General features: G+C 42.3%; 1 protein-coding gene across 3 annotated transcripts in view; it reads left to right on the top strand.

Annotated features, from left to right (window-relative positions):
• LOC121299095 (coronin-2B-like) overlaps positions 1-19,722 on the top strand; it is a 43,513-nt gene extending 23,791 nt beyond the window's left edge. For all 3 annotated transcript variants that reach the window (XM_041226629.1, XM_041226631.1, XM_041226630.1), the window contains 11 exons: positions 95-295; positions 8,458-8,574; positions 10,697-10,846; positions 11,828-11,992; positions 12,288-12,404; positions 12,950-13,054; positions 13,618-13,714; positions 14,434-14,546; positions 16,085-16,175; positions 16,798-16,937; positions 17,349-19,722. In XM_041226629.1, coding sequence (XP_041082563.1) covers positions 95-295; positions 8,458-8,574; positions 10,697-10,846; positions 11,828-11,992; positions 12,288-12,404; positions 12,950-13,054; positions 13,618-13,714; positions 14,434-14,546; positions 16,085-16,175; positions 16,798-16,937; positions 17,349-17,480 — 1,428 coding nt within the window. In that variant the 3' untranslated portion in view covers positions 17,481-19,722. The remainder of the gene's footprint in view (positions 1-94; positions 296-8,457; positions 8,575-10,696; positions 10,847-11,827; positions 11,993-12,287; positions 12,405-12,949; positions 13,055-13,617; positions 13,715-14,433; positions 14,547-16,084; positions 16,176-16,797; positions 16,938-17,348) is intronic.
• Positions 19,723-19,961: the final 239 nt, after the last annotated feature.

The raw sequence follows: 19,961 nt of genomic DNA on the forward strand, positions 1-19,961 counted from the left end.
GTGTGTGTGTGTGTGTGTGTGTGTGTGTGTGTGTGTGTGTTCACTGGGGTATCCTACTTAAAGTGTTTTGTCTTGTCTGTGTTTTGCTTGACAGATGTCTTGGTGTCCGCAGTACCGGAGCTCCAAGTTTCGAAACGTCTATGGGAAAGTGGCCAACAGGGAGCACTGCTTCGAAGGCATTCCCATCACCAAGAATGTCCACGACAACCACTTCTGCGCCGTCAATGCCAAGTTCCTCGCCATAGTAACGGAGAGCGCTGGCGGAGGCTCCTTTCTAGTCATCCCGGTGGAACAAGTAAGAATTCATCATCCCCTAGCAACCAACCTGCTGCTGCTGCTGCTACTGCTGGCACGAAAGGGCACACAGAGCAGGGCTTGAACAGTAATATTCTTCTAGTCGAAATCCTTGAGAGAACAAAAAGAAAAGAAAAGCAAATAGCCTTTTTTCAGTGAGTTTCTGGGAAAAGACCAACCTCTTGGTAACTATTTCTGGGTCTACTGTGGGGGGCGGTATTGTTTACAATGAGAACTGTGGAGAAGCAACTGTGTTGAATTGTGATCTTAGTTTAGATAACTGCTAGTCAAGATGGTGCACTGCACCCTGTCTCCTTGGTGCTGGTGGTTTTCTGCAGTGGTGTGCAGAGAATTCAGATCCAACTGTCCCCAACAGGTAAGTGGTAAGCTGTAGCAACTTCAAGGGGGGTTAGTCTAGTCACAGTATTACGGCTTCACGCACATCTCTTGATGTTTTTTCTGGGACGGTTCTTGAACTCCGTGACTCAGTTAATTGTGGGAAAATAGTTGGTTAAAAAACTACCCCCCCCCCCCCCCCCCTTGCCAAACCAGGGGGGGAGGGTTTAAGCTCAGAAGAAATAGAAAACAGAATGGAAGCACCAATTGGATACTCAGAACTCCCTTCACTCTCATACTTCAGCAAAGTCCAGCTCAGTCAGTTATCCTGCGAGTTTTTAAACCCCTACTGCACCTTCTTTAAAAATGCATGGGGGGCGCTGCTTCACAAGAACTCGTCATGCTACAAACAGTCATCTTTTATAAAAAGGGTCTTAAAAAAAAACAAGTCAAATCTAGCCAAAATGTAAGGGAATTTGCAGATTTGCACTGCAGTGTTTATCAAGTCTATACATATATAAAGATCTGGTGCATGCATTGGGACCCTTTCATTTGATCTAAACATGAAGATTATTAAAAGAAAGTGACTTTGAGAAAACCAGCCCCTGCTTAGGTCAGTTGAATAGACCCCATTGTGTTGCAATGCATGTGATTTCCAATGGACTTGTACTAATGCAGGTCAGAAAGTCCGAAGGAAGCTGAGCAATGTTCAAAGTTAACCAGCGGTGTCTTTCAGGGAGACCTACAGTATCTGATCGCTTGTAAATTGCTGCTGGCAGTGCATTTTCTTATCCTTGCAGGGCTTTTGAAATGCAGCCCAGGTTTCGCCATTACCAGAGAGCAATGCACATTAATCCGGGGATTTAATACTGCAAATTGGACCTCTGCTGGTATCAGCTTAAATCCACTGGCCACACTGCAGAAACCAATATGAGTTTCAAGTGTATACAGTGGGATGTATGCAGCTCAGTCAGTGAAGGGGATTGTGCTTTGAGTCCTGTATTACATTCAATATTAAACAGTGACATTGAAGGCAGGTCCTGGGGTGAGGCTGTGCACACTGCTGAGCCCTTCCCCTCAATGACACCACGGCCCGCTCTGCTGCTCAATACCCTGCCACTCGCAGTCACCGTGTAGCCAGATTCAGCTAGCCCTGCTTCAGAAGCTGGATGATCAGTTAACAAGCGTTGCTTCGTTTTTGAGTCAATGAGCTTTTGAACTGTATTTTAGCAAGTTCAAAATGTATGCCTGCTTTCCAACCATCTTTTAAATGCAAAAAAAAATGAAATGTTATCAACTGTTAGAATGTAGTCTTCTTTTTGGATCAGTAGGACCAAACACCTCCCTTCATTTGTAAACGATTACTCCATGTGTCTCATCTTTGCACTGTGCTGCTAATAGCTAAATGATTGCATGTAAATAAATGTTTAATTATACATGTTAGTTTCTAACAATAATCCCATTTCATGTAACACTAGCTCTGCTTTGAGATACCCTTGTGCTGTCTTGTGACCACATCAGTGAGGGGGATTAATATGAGGAAATGCCATCACTGTATTCTCCTGCCACCGATACCAGGGCTTCCCACACTTTCTTGACTCAAGCCCCCCTGACGTTAGACATGTTGACTGAGAACCCCCATCCAATGAAATGTGAAATGTTTTTTCTTCTGTCTTGTTTGTTTTGCTTTGCTTCACCACACACCTGTGCTTTTCCAAGAATTCGTAAGTAAATGTTTCTATACCGTTGAAGCCTGACATGATGAGTGCTGGCAAAGTGGAATAAATAGTGGAGCAAAAACAGAGAGTTGACACAGTAGGAGGCTCTTACAGGTGGACTCCTTTACCTTCAAGGAAGAACGCAACCCCATCGTCTAGCGTACAAGCTGTTGAAACTCACCTAACTTGCCCTCTTTAAGTTAAGTGCGGTTTCCTTTTATTTTACCCTTGGTCTGCAGAGGTTTTTAAATTTACATTTTTTTTTTTTTTTAAATAAAAACAAAGAATTTCAATGACTAGCAAGCCAAACTAAAACAAAGTGAATATTGTAGCTTAAAGACATTCAAATACAAAATAATATTTTGAGGGTAGTTGAAGGAATCTGTAAAAACAAGGATTTTGCCTCATATTTCCCTGAGGAGTTTGTGTTGTTTGATGGTACATTGTTCCCTGACTTGGTATGACCTGTGACCCGAGCACAGCTGCATGTGTAAGCAGCACTGTATGTACTGACACTAGACTGTGTGCCAGTGAAATAGTATAGAACATCCTGGCAAAAAAAGGAATTACTGTTATTATATTTGTTGCAAATCCTTGGATTCAGCAGCTACTAGTAATTCTTCAGAGTAGTCCCATGTTAAAAGCTCTAGCCTCTGAATGAATGAAGGAATGGTTCTAAGATGGAGACTGTTAGATTCACGGCTTCTCGTTTTCCACAGGCCACATGGTCCCTTGAAGAGAGACCAGAAATCGGTCATTTCGTGTTGCCAAATAGCATTGCTAGGGAGTGAGATAAGACGGATTCATTTCACAGCCGACCAATGTGAAATAGCAGGACAGAATGTAATGTCTGCTGAGTCTGTTTCACATCGTCACGGTAATTAAAATCCAGCCTGAAACGTATCTGCAGTGGCAGTCATGCTGATAGAGCGATTATCCTACCTTACCCTACCCTACCCAACGTTAAGCATTTCTGAAAAATTGTGCTTTTTTAAACATCCTTTTTGTTTCTATTAATGACAAATCCATTTGTAAATAATTATCCTTCACAATAATGATTTATTTATCTTTTTTTAATGGTTATGATTTGTATTATAACCAGCTGTGGCAGCAGGGCTGAGTTCTCACAGAACGAATATTTGCAGATACTGTGTAAGCGCTCCTCTGCTTTCGACAGAGATCCTGGTAGCTTTAAGCTCATGTACTCCAGTGCTTATCCTTGTGCCACAGTGCAGTCCATTTTTACACTCTTTCACATTCCTAGGACTGCGCATATTGACATTTGCACCAAACTAAACTAATGCAGCATCAGCGTTTTCTCTCTTCATCCAACTTACAACCAGATCCAGAAACTGATAGAAAACCTAAGTAGTAAATGCAAGACTTAATTTATTTACAAAAGGTCATCTTCTTTATCGCTGAAAATTAGAAGAAAAATGGGTCTTTGTGTTGAGTTTCGCTGCCCTTTCACTATAAAACAACTGAATACAAGGCTGACCATTGTCCTGTGGAGCGGACAAAACCCCCAGGTCTTGAAAAGGGATTATGGATTTTAAAAAAATATTTTCCTCAAGATTAACGGTGATAGTTACTCACGTCACACACCAAGAAATCAGTGGGAAATAAAACCAAACACATAAGTATTGACACTATTAAAACAAGCATACATCCACGTAGCTCACCTAGGTAAGCGCTGGCCGTAGAGTGCGGGGTGAGCCGTGTGATCAGGAGCTTGCTAGTTAAAATTCCCAGCAGGCTCTACTACTGTATCTTACCTGGGAACCCATAAGATGATCTGCATTGGCATTCGGAATCCAGCGGTCTAGGGAGGAAAACTGGCTGGGGTAGGTACACTTTACTGCACCGCAGTGACCCCTACTGGTCAGATACCAGATGAGGCCTTGCACAAAATCGAACATCTCTCTCTCTCTCTCTCTCTCTCTCTCTCTCTCTCTCTCTCTCTCTCTCTATATATATATATATATATTATATATATATATATAATATATATATATATATATATATAAATAAGCTACAGATTCATACTGTGTAGACAGGCAATGTCAGTCTTTGCTTTCACTTCTCTAGCTTAATGTGATTAATCATTGACTGCAATTAATCATTAATAACTGACACAATGCAAGATTACCGAAATGCTTGCTGGTAATGCCTACTGAGGACCCTATTAATGCTATTATAATCTTATAAAAAGGGCATGAGAATTAAAAAAAAAAAAGGTCTTCTTGAAATCGTGTTAGTCAATCACCAGCCATCATAGTTTTAAAATACCCCTCTATATAATCCATAATCATATTAATCTAGTCTAGTTTTATCTGTCTGTTTGTCTAATTTGAATAAGTTATTTTAAAAGACAAACAGACTAAACAAACATTAAATACGACACCCCTGCTCGGTGGAGACCAGAAAATCACAAATTCTATTCTGCAATAAGGAATGACCGCCACTCCCTTCAGTGACATAGGATCCAACACTCTCTGTGCATGGACAACACTTCCACCGATACATCCTCCAGCTCCCTGAGTTTAATAAGACACACCTGAGCTTGTTACCTAGACACCCTGCAGCGAAACAAGCTTGTGGTAAAACCTGGAATGGGTGAAGCTGCTATGCAACAGGAGTCTTATTTTCAACCCTGAAAACCTGCTGTATCGATCAAAAACAACCAGTCAACACAAAAAAATATGCAGCTTTAAAAATATCTACCTGATGAAAATATGATGCATTGTTTATTTATTTGTTTTGTTTATACAGGCGCTGGACTATTTGTTTTGTTTGTGTTTGTTCATCCCAATCTAAAAGTTGAGTGCTCTGTGTGGCATGTAGCTCCCTCTAGGGTATGTATGTGAAACAGCAAAGAGGACTGCAGGCTGCTAATGTATTTAAATGAGCAGGCAGCCAGTGTGTGAGCTCCTGTACCCAACGCATGATGCAATTGTAATTGTAAGTTCACCTTGCACATAATAATCACCAGAACACAGGCACAGACACAAATACAAAAATCATTAAAAAACAAAAACAAACCTTCTTGTTAACGTTTAATATGCAGGGGGCACCACGATCCAACCCCCAGGACAGGCTGCTCCTCACACAAGCATTGCTAAGAGTCTATTCCTGTCCTCCAGCAAGAAGCTGCGATGCATCCTTGGAGGAAATGAGTCTATCGGAGCTGACTGCTTTACCTTGAAGCCATTCCCTGTCTGCTTTCTCTAACAGACACAGGCTCTTGAATAGACACGTATTGTGTGCTTACACAGTGTCTGTCTGTATACACTGCGGCTGAATCATTAAGACCAAAAAACATACAGGGGCAATGCCTGTAGGAATGTGGGTATCTGACACAACACTACATTGTTTCAAGCAATTACATTCTTTAAAATAACAAAAAAAATGCTTGGAATGCACATATACAGTATGATTCGTCATCTAAATGCTTCAATTGTGAAAATATGTTTTTAAAAAACAAAGAGGCACATTCTCAGATTTAGTGAGGCTAAGGAAGAAGCAATGTCGCTGTTTTAATTTGTTCTTATCGTGGTCATTGCTACAGTATTGCTATGCTGTTGCGTGGATGTTAAATCATGTGAATCCTGCTGTCCCCTGCTGTATGATCAACTTGTAAATGGGGTTGGAGCTCAGCGAGTGTGCAGGGGAGCCAGTGGGGTTGGAGCTCAACGAGTGTGCAGGGGAGCCAGTGGGGTTGGAGCTCAGTGAGTGTGCAGGGGAGCCAGTGGGGTTGGAGCTCAGCGAGTGTGCAGGGGAGCCAGTGGGGTTGGAGCTCAGCGAGTGTGCAGGGGAGCCAGTGGGGTTGGAGCTCAGCGAGTGTGCAGGGGAGCCAGTGGGGTTGGAGCTCAGCGAGTGTGCAGGGGAGCCAGTGGGGTTGGAGCTCAGCGAGTGTGCAGGGGAGCCAGTGGGGTTGGAGCTCAGCGAGTGTGCAGGGGAGCCAGTGGGGTTGGAGCTCAGCGAGTGTGCAGGGGAGCCAGTGGGGTTGGAGCTCAGCGAGTGTGCAGGGGAGCCAGTGGGGTTGGAGCTCAGCGAGTGTGCAGGGGAGCCAGTGGGGTTGGAGCTCAGCGAGTGTGCAGGGGAGCCAGTGGGGTTGGAGCTCAGCGAGTGTGCAGGGGAGCCAGTGGGGTTGGAGCTCAGCGAGTGTGCAGGGGAGCCAGTGGGGTACGAGCTCAGCGAGTGTGCAGGGGAGCCAGTACTAGGAAATTTAGGCATGAAGATGTGCATGCTTTTGAAGATATTTGTGCTTTTCATGCATTTATTGTTTAGGGTAATTAGTTCCTGAAACAGAAGCCATTTTTTAATGTGTGAGTTTTTCCATCCGTTGACTATATCAGTATCTACCTGCTAAATAGTAATGGTGCTGTATAGTGAGAATTCAAAAGTTCAAAACATTTCCATTTAGTTAGAGAATAACTTCTATGCAGTGCATCCCACTTGTAGCTGCAGATCTTGGCGAGTTCCTGGTGCCACAGGTTTCTGCCTCAATATCTTTGATAGCGTTTGTGCCACCCTTCTCCCTAAGCACTTCAGATTGCAATTCAAACCTTCTCTGTAGAGTGGCAGGCTGTTAATGAAGTGGTTGCTAAGGTGATATCCTGTGGCGATGCTGACAGTCCTCCTGTGGCTCCTCACACCTGCAGTCGATGTGCGATGATTGTGTTTTTAATCAGAGGTAGAGACAGCACAGACTGGGCCTGGGACCTGGGACTTTACCAGGGAGGAGGCACAGAACAGGTTCCCAAAGTATCTCTCTGTCTACCTATACAGGGTGAGAATTCAAAAACAGAAAACAGCTCTATATCCAAGGAGAACCAGGATCCAACAGGAAACTTGTCAACCACTAAACATACTTAATGAAGAAGAAAAGGAAATGATAAACTGAAAACTGACTGTTTTAATAAGAGCTACAACTTTCCGGCTTCCCTAGTTATAAAAACACTTGTCAAGAACTAATTTATCGCTCTGCACAATTACTCAGTGGGCTTAGCATTCATCTCGGGCCCACTGCAGTCTGTCAGTAATTACCACTACAAAGTACTATACAGCAATGTACTGCAGCAACAAGAATCTGTGAAACTCAGCTCTGTCCCTGAGTAGCTGTTGTGAGCCTGTACATCATTTATATTTTAGAAGCAGAATATCCTCTTTAGTGCTTTTAAATGGGGAATATTAAACCTGGCAGACACAAACAGACAGCTCGCCATTAAAAAAAATCAATAGCATAGTGCTGTTCAATTACAGACAGTTTTCTCATGCAGCAATCACAATGCTAGGAAGGCGCAGCGCTGTGAATCGAGAGCAGGCTACAGGCTGACAGAAGCACAGGGGAAGATCATTGCTGTGCTTGCGCTGACAGCAGTGTGCTGTGGAAGGTTTCTTCCAGACACTTAATGTGGACAGCAGGGCTACACTCGAGGCCAGTGGGTGAATTGCTATCAAATATTCATCATATCATGACTTAGTTTGCGTGACTGACCTACAGAAGATATCACAGCTCCTCACTGTGGTAAGCATGGCTCTGATTCCTAGAGTTCCTTTATTAGCTCAGTGTTTTCTTCCCCAACCTTATTTAACATTTCCAAATTTTTTTCCCCACATTTTGTCTTAATTTTATTTGCAGTGAATGATTCATGGTATACTGGCTGTGGTACGGTATCATTTGTTATAACTGAAGTATGCTACAATTGTAAGAATCTTGGTAATATTTCCCTTTATAAACCCTAAACTAGAAGCAGAAGCTTCGACTGAGCTGAGTAGAGCACACATGCTTTTATTAAAGGGCTGATTGAAATCGATATTAACTCAATACCGGAGTATCACGAGCAGGCCACATTCAGAAGCAACCATTGAGTGCTCACTTAAGTGCAGATTGCATATTGAGAAAGCACACTTAAGTGACCATTAACACTTGAGTGTTCTTTCTGAATAAGGATCTTGGTTTGTTTTAACTCCAGAGACAATGGTAACATTCACTCTGCTGCTGTGAGCCATGTAAATATAGATTGAAATACCTGGGTGTTCATGTGCGCTGTCCACACTCTCTGAGCTGCGTGACGCTGAGTGGGTGTCTCTGTGTTTCACTCAGACTGGACGGATTGATCCTCATTACCCGAAAGTGTGCGGCCATCAGGGGAACGTCCTGGATATCAAGTGGAACCCCTTCACGGACAACATCATCGCTTCCTGTTCAGAGGACACTTCGGTGAGTAGCTGCATACTCCTAGTGGTCATTATCCAAACCACCTCACTTCACAAACACAGCTTTCACAAGCAGACCCAGCGGTGGAAAAAACACACGTTTTAGGTTAGTTAAGTAAGCCTGGTGAATAGTGATCTAAGCAGAAACAAGAGAACAAAACAGCACACAGCCAATAGGATATTAAACTGGTAGGAGATTCAATATTAAGACCATGATACTACTGTGTGTAACCCTTCCAGCAATAAGAAATAAGATGAGGAATATTGGCCAATAATGGATGGATATTCTCTCTCTCTCTCTCTCTCTCTCTCTCTCTCTCTCTCTCTCTCTCTCTCTCTCTCTCTCTCTCTCTCTCTATCTCTCTCTCTCTATATATATATATATATATATATATATATATATATATCTATATATGAATATATATTATATATATAATATATATATATATATATATAAATATAATAAAATGAAATGCCCATGTTTAGATACTGCAGCATGCACCTCTGCCAGTCTTTAGCAATGGGATGAAGTCTCCGTCGTGAGTTTACAAGCTCTTAACCCAGATACAGAGAACATGCCTTTGAAAAGAGAACTCACTGTGCTCCAGCTGAAACCAGCGTGCTAAAAATAATTGAAATTGAAACAGGGAAGTTATTCATTTATAACTTTTGGAAGATCTGAACAGGCTATTGACAATATAGAGGTTAAAGTATAAAGGATGCCAAATGGAGTCCTGTTACAGACGATAACGACTGGGATCACAATGAATAAAGCTCTTATTTGTGCTGATCTGGATGACCATGCTACAGGTTAGAGCTGTACTGAAGAGAGTTGCATGTGTTGATTCAAACGCAGGGCCAGATACAGTAATAGCGCTCTGTCTCCTGCACTGTCGACACGAACACACAGCCAGCTGTTCCACTCTATTTCAAGCCTTGTTGTGTCATACTCACCCCTGATCTTTCCTGTGCTTGGGTATGAAAATCAAGTTTGAATATTTTGTGAAGCTTTGGTTTGCACTGTTCTATAATCTGAGAGCATTTGCATTAAGAGACGAGAGTGCAGCAGTGAGATGCATCTACGCCTCTCATTGCTGACTGGCGGGATCCAGTTTATGTGCATTCTTCATGATGTCATTTTCTTGTGCTGCTGCTGCTGCAGCTTTCTTTATATAGCATGGGTATTGTATAACCGGCACAGCTGGCCACAACAGCGCTTTGTTTCCCAGTCAGCCTCAGTGACTTGATTCTTCTTAGGAATGTCTGACCTCACTTTGTGTTGCGTTATTGGAAGGAAACTACAGCTTCATAAAGGGTGGTATTTAAAAACGATAGGCTTCTTAAGAGAAATACAGTCAGGGGAATAGTGAAGCATGAGAAAGGCACTGGAACTAGTGCCCGTCCAGTAGAGCTGATCATTCAGATACATTAAGAACAAGTTTGCCAGTGACGAACTATCACACTTTACCACACTTCATCCACTATATTATTATACCCCTATTATAAAATATGACCATAACCCCACAATGGCTTCCAAAGGCTTCTTTTAAAATCAGTCCATTTAGAAGCTTCAGTATGTACAGAACACAGTCAAAACTGGCTCTCCACCGCCCTGGGCGAGCCATGCAGAGGCTTTCCCCAGGCAGGAGGCACTCTGCAGGGCCACAGTTCAAACTTTCACCATCGAGGCATGGTTCCAAAACCCAACAAGAATACTTCACGAGAGGCTCAACAAAGCGCTAGCACATATCCCTTCTTTATGAATGGGATCTGTGCTGCTGGAGCTGTAAAGGGGTGTGAATGCTCTTTGCACCCTCGCTCTGTGTGCTGGCATTGTGAGAGGCAGCTTGGTGCGACAAAACAAAACAAGCTATCTGAAACCTGTTGTGCGTGGGTATGTGTGTGCATGTGTGTGTGTGCCCTACAACATCAGAGGCGTGACCACAGCTATCCGTTTCAGTTAAAAGCGTGTTCTGTTATTCGGCACACCTGCCTGCCTGACTGCTCAAACTGGTAACGTATGGCTTGGCTGCTCCGTCATGACCGTTAGCAACAGGCCCAGTCTGTGATAATGAGTGAGCAGAATACAGTCCCCGGCTCACTGGGTTCTGGTTGTCTTTTCCAAGGTGAGGATATGGGAGATCCCAGAGGGGGGGCTGAAGCGGAACATGGCAGAGGCGGTTCTTGAGCTGTACGGACACAGCCGGCGCGTGGGCCTCATCGAGTGGCATCCTACCGGCAACAACATCCTGTTCAGCGCTGGGTACGACTACAAGGTAACAGCACTGGCTGGGTGTGCAACTTCATTTCATCACTGATACGTGTATTTTGAACAGTCCCTGGTCTTCCTGGAGGAGCTTATTAGCCAAAAAGTTGGATAAATTGAGAAAGCACTTGGCCCAAACCAATGCAAACAATAATACAGAAATCATGAAGGTTCTGGGCCCAGCTTCCAGCAACAGTGCAAAATAGACAGATGACATTGTAACCGCTGTGTATATGATTAATGACTTGGAAAAGTTAACACTGGAAAAGGATGGTGAGGTCATCGTATTCAGTGAGGCAAATTAACAATTTTCTCACGTAATGATTCATAACTTCAAGCACATAAGGACTTGTTGTTGTAATAACCGAGCTCATCAGCGCAGATTTAGTAGAATATATTTTTAAAAAGCGGCTATGCTACAGACTGTGATTTGGATTTTCTTATGCCACCCTAAACTAACTCCAGAAATTAGGATTGCAGGAAAATGTGCTTCCTGGTATTGATGTTATATGCCTTTAAGTTTGGAGTAAATGGTCCCAAAAGAAAATAAGACTGTTTAAAGGAATGTTTTGTTAAGGACTGTTTTTCTTCTTTTTCAAACTGTTTTTTAAAAGTGTATTCTCGGTTTAACCTGTTTATAAACGCATTTATAAAATCAATCCTAAAAAAAAACATTGCTTATTAAAACCGTTTTTTAAAGTTTTGCGAATGGGCCCTTTGAGCCAAAAGGCCCAATTGTTTTTTGTTTTTACTACATGGTTTAACCCTTTGCTGTCCAGTGTCCAATATATTTTTACATTGGGAAAATAAACAATACATAGGTATGGCAAAATACCCTGGGCAGTAAAGGGTTAAGACCGACTTGCTTCTAAACCGTTTTATTCCTTTTTCTAAAACTGAAATCGGGCAGTGACCCGTGCAGCTCACAGAGCTGTGACTGTGTGACCCTGCCCCTCTATAGCACTGCACTGTACTTCTCTTCCTGCATCAGATCCTCATCTGGAACCTGGATATCGGCGAGCCTGTGAAGATGATCGACTGCCACTCTGATGTCATCCTCTGCATGTCTTTCAACACCGACGGCAGCTTAGTGGCCACCAGCTGCAAGGACAAGAAGCTCAGGGTGATAGAGCCCCGCTCTGGGAGAGTGCTGCAGGTACCAGCTTCTCCAACACTGGTCTGTGTGTTACACTGCAAAGAAAAAACTGATTCCATTTTCAATGTGTGAGGGATACGATAGTTATCACATTCCTGCATCCAGAGGCTCCTCTACATCAAAACACTTCCATATTCCCATCGAAGTGACCATTGCCGATTTCTGAGTGTACATTTAAATAAGACTTCGTGACATTAGCCACAGCCACAGCATGGTAGGGGATATGTATAGCGCTATTGCATTCACTCATCAGTCGCGTTCTGTGCTTTGTATTGTTTTGTTTTTTTTTCGTCAGGAAGCAAACTGCAAGAACCACAGAGTGAACCGTGTGGTGTTCCTGGGGAATATGAAGAGGCTGCTGACCACAGGAGTGTCCAGGTGGAACACCAGGCAGATCGCACTCTGGGACCAGGTGAGCGGACCTTACTGTAAACTGAATATTGTGAACTGTTGTAAAAGTATAGTGTGGAGTGCCATGGTAAATCAGTCACAGGTGGTATGGCGTGGGGAATAGTATTGCAAAGCAGGGATGGAAATAAGAATCCTGTTGCATCTCCATGTCACAGATATTGGACACTGGGCAGCAAAAGTTTAATACAAGCTTGATTAGTGAGTAACAGGCTCAGGTGTGTCTTATTAAACTCATAGTGGATGAAACAGCTATGCAATAGGAGTGTTCCTCTTTCTGTCTGAAGCTGAGCTCGGCTGGTTGCCTTTGCTTGAGATGAGAGGCCCAGGACTGAATAGCCGGAGGTGTGATCACAGAACTTCAAGGGAATTTAACTGAGCAAACAGTAGGACTGAGAACAAAAGGAACAAAGGGCTCTGTCATCTCTCTGTATGTCATCTGGAGAGTGAAATCCTGAATTAGGAGGCTCTTTGAGTCTGTACTGCTCTCTCTGCGCTGCTGTGCTCTTCCAATCATCCCTCCTCTCTCTGCCTCACCCCCTCATGCAGGAGGACCTGACCACGCCGATGATCGAGGAGGAGATTGACGGTCTGTCAGGGCTGCTCTTCCCCTTTTATGACGCTGACACACACATGCTGTACCTGGCTGGAAAGGTAAAGCCGGGAACCTCGTTAAAGACAGATTGTCAACAACAAACTCAACTACAGACCATTGAATATCGCTCTGTGCCAGAGTGCCAGGGAGCTCTAGAGTGCTGTCATTACTAGAATCACCCAGTAATAAAAAACACTTATCACTATATACAAAAATGCATTTTTATATTTACCTCCCAACCATGTCATTTTTATTGATACTAATATATCTACTATGATATAAACTCATATTTATCTTACTACAACAGAACAAAGTGTTTTTTGAAATACACAATCAAACATTTTAAATGTATACAGGGATGGAACTAGGAATCCCATTGCACAGCAGTATAATCCATTCCTGGTTTTACTTTGCGTTTAATAGAACACACCTGACCTTGTTGCCTATACACTGTGGCTAATCCAGTTCGCTGTAAAACCTGGAATGGGTGAAACTGCTAGGGTGTTATAGTGAAAAATTACAGACACTGTTTAGCCCTGCAGTTCAAACTCATAGGTCTGATGGAGATTCATACAAAAATAAACCGTGAGCTTCACTTTTGTTTTTTGAATTTGTTTGTCAGGGCGATGGGAATATCCGCTATTACGAGATGGGCACGGAGAAGCCCTACCTGCAGTACCTGCTGGAGTTCAGGTCCCCCGCGCCACAGAAGGGACTGGGTTTGTTCTGCACTCACCTTTCTATTAGCCCCAAGTACACTCAATGTTCTGCATCTTGGATCTGTGAAAGTCTGTCAGCGGCAGGGCCAGTGGAAAACAATTTCGATTGAGCCCTTGTGGTGTCTGTTAATCAATGATATTTTATATTCAATAAGTGCTCAAGGAAATGTGTTCAAACCACAGGGAGAGTGGTAGAAAGTATGCTAATCAGAGCATGGAAATGGATTATTAGCAATATGACAGATCTAAGTGCACAGGGCTCTATTTTACATTATCTAACAAAATAAAAACTGCTCTGTACAATAAATGAATAGTTCCCATCTGCATTTAGATCATTCCTCTAGATGTTTTACATTTAAAGTTCTATTAAGTGTTGTGTGTCTTTAGCTGTGACAGATATGCTATTATTATATTTTGACAATGCACAGATAGAGAACCTGATTCTGCAGCCAGAGCTCCCTCATAGCAAGCAGATGCTCACACCCAGGAGAGGGTCATTGGTGCTGATTAGCCAACAATTCAAGAAACAGCATTTGAATTGATGTTGATTGCTGCAGTCAAATTGAAGCTGCTGTTTCAGCTGGAATGGTGCATTAGCCCAATCAGCACAGATGATCCTGACCTGGGGGTGTCCGCTTGCTGCAGAGGAAGGCTCAGTTTGGAAGCTGCTGTAATTGGCCCTCATATTGAAGGTTCTTATAGGAGTTTCCCCTATGCAGGTGTAATGCCGAAGCACGGGCTGGATGTGTCGGCCTGTGAGGTGTTCCGCTTCTACAAACTCTTCACTCTGAAGGGGCTCATCGAGCCCATCTCCATGATCGTGCCAAGAAGGGTGAGTCCACACAGGTGTGCTGGGAATGGGCTTAATGGTCCCTTGTGTTGTGTCTTAAATATGTATAAATAATGGGCTACGTGGTTCTTTTCTATTGGCACCTTTCAAAAAGGTTATGAAAGGCTGGTTTCACTGGTTAATCCTGGACTGTCTTACCTATGGTAACATTGACCAGTGCTAATCAGGGTCTGTGAAACCAGCCATATGCTCACTATTTACAGGACTGTTTTAATGAATGTTTGTTTTTTTAATAGCATTTATAATGAAAGTGTGTTGAGGAGGAGTGCCAGTCTTAGCAAAGTCCAAATCGCCAGGCAAGTTCAGCAAGGCAGCCCTTTAGAATGGGCTTCCTGTAAGAGTAGCACAGCACATACATTCTACATGTTATTGTAAGTGTGCTCCTAATGAAATGCACCCCATTACTGCTATGTCTCATGTTGTTCCTAAGCAAATGGACTACCCCATGCAGGAACTGGACTAACGAGGGGCTTCATGCTTTGATCAATATCTTGCTATCTTGCATAGCTTATGAAATGATTTATTCCACTGGGAGTCGGGGCTTTGTTATATATTCAGATCCTGAACACCTGATTATTGTGAAGAGAGAGAGAGAGAGAGAGAGAGAGAGAGAGAGAGAGAGAGAGAGAGAGAGAGAGAGAGAAAAAGCAAGCAGTTTTCTTCTTATCCAGACTCCAGAAGGCTCAAGTAGCCTTGCAGCTGTCAGTAAACAGACAGAATGTGAGTTTATATTAGAATAAGCACTCCAAATTACACGCTACCCACTGATTTAAGGTTGAGAAAGAGAGCTCTCCATTCTCTTTGCTCCCACCACTTACAGTATTGTCACTCCTAGTATTGTCTTCTGTATTATCATTTAAGAATAAGAGATTTAAAGCAACACAACCCTTTTAAGTGTATTGATCTGGCAGCTTTTTTCAGATAGAAATAGAGGCAAGGTCTGCTACTATCTCCCGCTGCTGATATTGGGGTCTGTGGGATCTGAGGATAAACAAGCCTGACTTCATTTTTTTTATTTATATGCAATAGTATTTTTTCTTTATTCATTTTCATAAGCAGGTATGGTGGTTTTAAAACGTGTTAGGGATCCATTATTTACTCTACATCATTAGTGCAATTTGTTTTGGAAAGGTGGGTTGAGGGAACTCCAATCCTAAAACAAACACATTTTGAAATATATTTTTAAAAATGGAGCCTGTTCAAAACCATAATTCATGTTTGAATAGTTTTATTTCTGGTTTGGTTTGATACATTTATTTCTGTTTCTGGGAGGGGGAAAAAAGCAATTGATTTTTGGAGTAAAGAGCTTTGATAATCCAGCCCGCGTTCTAAAGTGATGGTGAGTTTCAGTCATGATGGGTAAGAGAGCACCAATCTGACAGCCTTTGATCGAGGGCATTTGTGGGTGTATTCACATCGAAGACTGCACAAGTGAATGATCCATCCCTGCAATGCAATTCATTTTTTTGACGACCACTTGATGGGCGCTGTGTGATTCTTTGTTTCTGGTTTCTTTTTAGTCGGAAACTTACCAAGAGGACATCTACCCGATGACGCCAGGCATGGAGCCAGCCCTCTCAGCTGGTGAATGGCTGAGCGGGATCAACAGAGGTAGACGAGAATATTTCCCTGATTATCAATGTGAATCGTCATTTTGTAACCGCACTTGCAGATCACAGAGCAGCGGTGCCTATACCCTGTATTGCCACTGTCTGTATACATCCACTGAAAACAAAACCAGGGATGCTGATTTAAAAGCCAAAAGTGAGAATTATATCCTTAGATCATAAAATATAGATTGATCTGTTTCGGCTGCATTGCCCGGCAGGCTGATGCATAATATAAAATACTGTACTATATTCATATGTCTATTTATATATCTTCCAGTGCATAAAAAATTGCATGCAATTCAATGGAGATTTTCATTAGGAAATGCAACAAAAAGAAAACTCTAGTCCTGCATGCAGCCAACAGGAAACTAAGGTGCAGTGCTTTGCGGCTCCCAGGAGGGGGTGCTGTGGAACAGGAGCTGAATCTATTTAATGAATAGGAGACTAGTTCTAATTGGTTAAAGCTCCTTAATTTGGCTTGCAAGATACTTGTAAACTGGGTATCAATATGAAAGGGTGTGACTTTTTTTTTTTTTTTTTTTTTATATATATATAAAAGCTGTAAATATAAAAGCATATTCTTAAACAGCAACGTGACCCAGTGTGCTTTTTGACTTGTGCAGATCCTGTATTGGTGTCGCTGAAGGAGGGCTACAAGAAGCCGTCCAACTTAGTTTTCAAAGCGCCTGTTAAAGAAAAGAGGAGCGTGGTGGTGAACGGAATCGACCTGCTGGAAAACGTGCCACCGAGGACAGAGAATGAGGTGAGTATGACCTGCTCGGACTACTCGTCTTCCTGTACGGATGCCCAGAGTGAAACAAACTACAGTGCTTTATACACTTGGCTCTGCCAGACAAAAAGTCCTACTTTGTAGAAACAGGAGCTTGTGTTTTGAGGTTGCTGATTTGTAACGAAAGTGAACAAGCTCTTGCTATAACTGGGTAGTACCTTTTCACTCCAGATTTAACAGGAAAAATGAAATGATTAATTACTTCAGGGTCTGGCTGGAGGTTTAATGAAACAATTTAGAACAGGGTTGGAACAAAGACCAGGAGTGGAAGGCTCAGCTTTAGCTGCCCCTGACTTGAGGCCTCCTGAACACCCATTTTAAAGTGTGTTGCTTGCCCTCCTCTTGAATCCCTTTTGGTCTGTGTTTCCTTACTCCCCCCTCCAGCTCCTGCGTGTGTTCTTCCGACAGCAGGATGAGCTCCGACGGCTGAAGGACGAGCTCTCGCAAAAGGACATTAAAATCCGACAGCTGGAACTGGAGCTGAACAACCTGAAGAACAGTCCCAAAACCATGTGACCTCACTGGACATGGCACAATACGCTGAGCAGCAATCCCGAGCTGGACCTCTCACTGAACACGAGCCAGACCTGCCAACCAGCTTCATGCACACCTGCCTCTCTCTCTTCACTGGAGCAGTGCTGTCTGAATGAGTCGAGGGTATCTGTTTGCTGCCCAGCAATTCCACTAGCCTCCGATATCAGCTTCTCTGCAGTCCACCTCCTACTAAAACTATGGAAACATGAGGAAGAGCCACAGTCATTATATAAGACTATTACAGTTCTCTCTCTTTCCAAGTGCTGCTCCAGCTCAGTATAGGTTGAGTCTATTTTAAACAAACAAGCTGTGATTTCATTAGACTCACAGCCTGGGCTTCCAGCTGCAGTATACCCCCTTTCTAAACCTTGGTACCTTGCAGCACATCTCATTCGATTTGTTACCCTGGTCACTGCTCTGATTTTATTATCATCATGATTATTATTACCATGGTATGTTTTAAAGTGGCAGTTAAATCTCTCTAGCTGCTTTCTAAAGACTATATGAAACAACAAGACGTTCCTTTTTCAGTGAGCGGGTCCTGCATTGATACAGGTGTGAGATTAAAGTCGCAGTTTGTGTGTGTTTGTGTGCACCGCGGCTCGACAATCTCCTAGATGCTGTTCTGTGTTTGAAGCAAGGTGACAGGGTGGCCAAGTGACCTGTGGCATGGCTCTGTATTCAAACTGGATTTTAACAAAAGCTCCTTTTAAATTTTTTTAGAATCGTATTAATAAATAACCCTTAATTTAATTTCAGTTCAGGTGTCCCAGTTCAGTTTCAGGGAGATCTGTAACCCTCCTGCTGCTGTGTTGGGGTGTGCCGAACACCCAGAATTCACTTCATAGAGAAACAGTGCCCCCCCACTATGTTTGCATTAGTGGTTTCAAGTGCTATAACTTTTTAAAAATGTTTTCTGCTGTTCATGTTATTAATGCATTCCTTAAGTATTTGAATCCCACTATTCTAAATGCTTACAGCTGTTGATCAGGGAATGGCAACACCTCTCTGTGGAAATGCGTATTTTAGAATGGATGCATTTTGTGTCGGCTGGAACTTTCTCAACACCTACTAACATCGCGAGCCAGCTCTTTAAATTTATGTAAGGGAGGAGAATCCTGGTTCAGCTTGTGGATGAATAAATAAATGACTAATCAAAGTGTGCATTTTACACTATTAATAAATGTTTTTACCATCCGAATTACAGTATGTGGTTCGAGTCATAAACAATTGCACCATTCCTAGCTACTTGGTGTAAATTCTTAATACATAGTATATGATGCTTTTACATACACAATCCAAACATGAAGTTAAAGTACAAGTAAAAATCAGATGCAAAGTTAGTGTGCTGCTGGAAGTGAGAAAGACAAGGGTTCTTTTATTTTTTTAAATAGTATCTCAAAATATGGTAGACAGGCTCGTACCCCCAAAAACCACCCGTCCAGGAAGATTGAAACACTGCAGGGGGGAGACCCCAGTTGAGTGAGGCTGTGAGCAGGTGTGACACTCAGGAAAGCACTGGAGAGGTTTTAATGAATTGAGTTCCCCTCCTTTAACTAAGAAATGAATGCTTGAGGCTGTGGCTACCCCTCGCTTATAACCGGAGAGGTATTTCGTTGTCAAGCCAGAGATGTGGTAGCCTGTTTGCAGGGAATCTCGTTTTATTGCTTTTAATATTCTTGCTATACACTGGTGTGACACTAGAGGGCGCGACACTATAACAAAACTGGAAGTGTAGCTCACTACAACAAATGCTGGAAGGACAAAGTAAAATATTTTAATTAAAAAAAAAAAAAAAAATTGCCATTATACTTAAGGAATTTCCTAATAAACTGTGTACTAGTGACTGTGTAATGTTTTATTTAAATTCTGGTCGGCTGTTACCTAAATTACTTACTATTTTACAATGTATATTGATCTTTTACTATCTTTTTAAAAAAAAAAAAAAAAAAAATTAATAGACACATCATGCAAACAAGGGTGCTGTAATATACACACAGTCCTGGGATTTAAATGGGTTCCTATTGAGTTACTATGAATGTTTTAATACAGTAAGAGGATTTGTAGAGTTATGAGTATATTATAGGAATCTTAGCTTTGCTTTCATCTGTTTGTCATCAGTGGAAGCATTTGATGTTATTTTTCTGGACTTTCTGATTTTATTACCACTTGGCAGCCGATTGTCAACAGTTCGTACTTTTAAAAATTAAATTTTATTGCAATTTTCAAAGTGTGAGGGACTGTTCTTAAACCATTATTTACTTCAATCATCTCAGAAATAACTTCAGAAAAAGAATACTTGCACTGGACAGGACCAAGGGCAGACGTTCTGTTCTGGAGGTTGTTGCGTTGGTTTTGTTAATAGAACAATAGAACATAACATTTTGTTAATGTTAAGCAGAACCCTCCTGCTTATTCTACAACAGCTGTTTGCCATTCATTCAGCAGTACAGTTGGTTGTTC

The sequence above is a fragment of the Polyodon spathula genome, chromosome 24, assembly GCF_017654505.1.
Source record: "Polyodon spathula isolate WHYD16114869_AA chromosome 24, ASM1765450v1, whole genome shotgun sequence".
Classification (NCBI taxonomy): Eukaryota; Metazoa; Chordata; class Actinopteri; order Acipenseriformes; family Polyodontidae; genus Polyodon; species Polyodon spathula.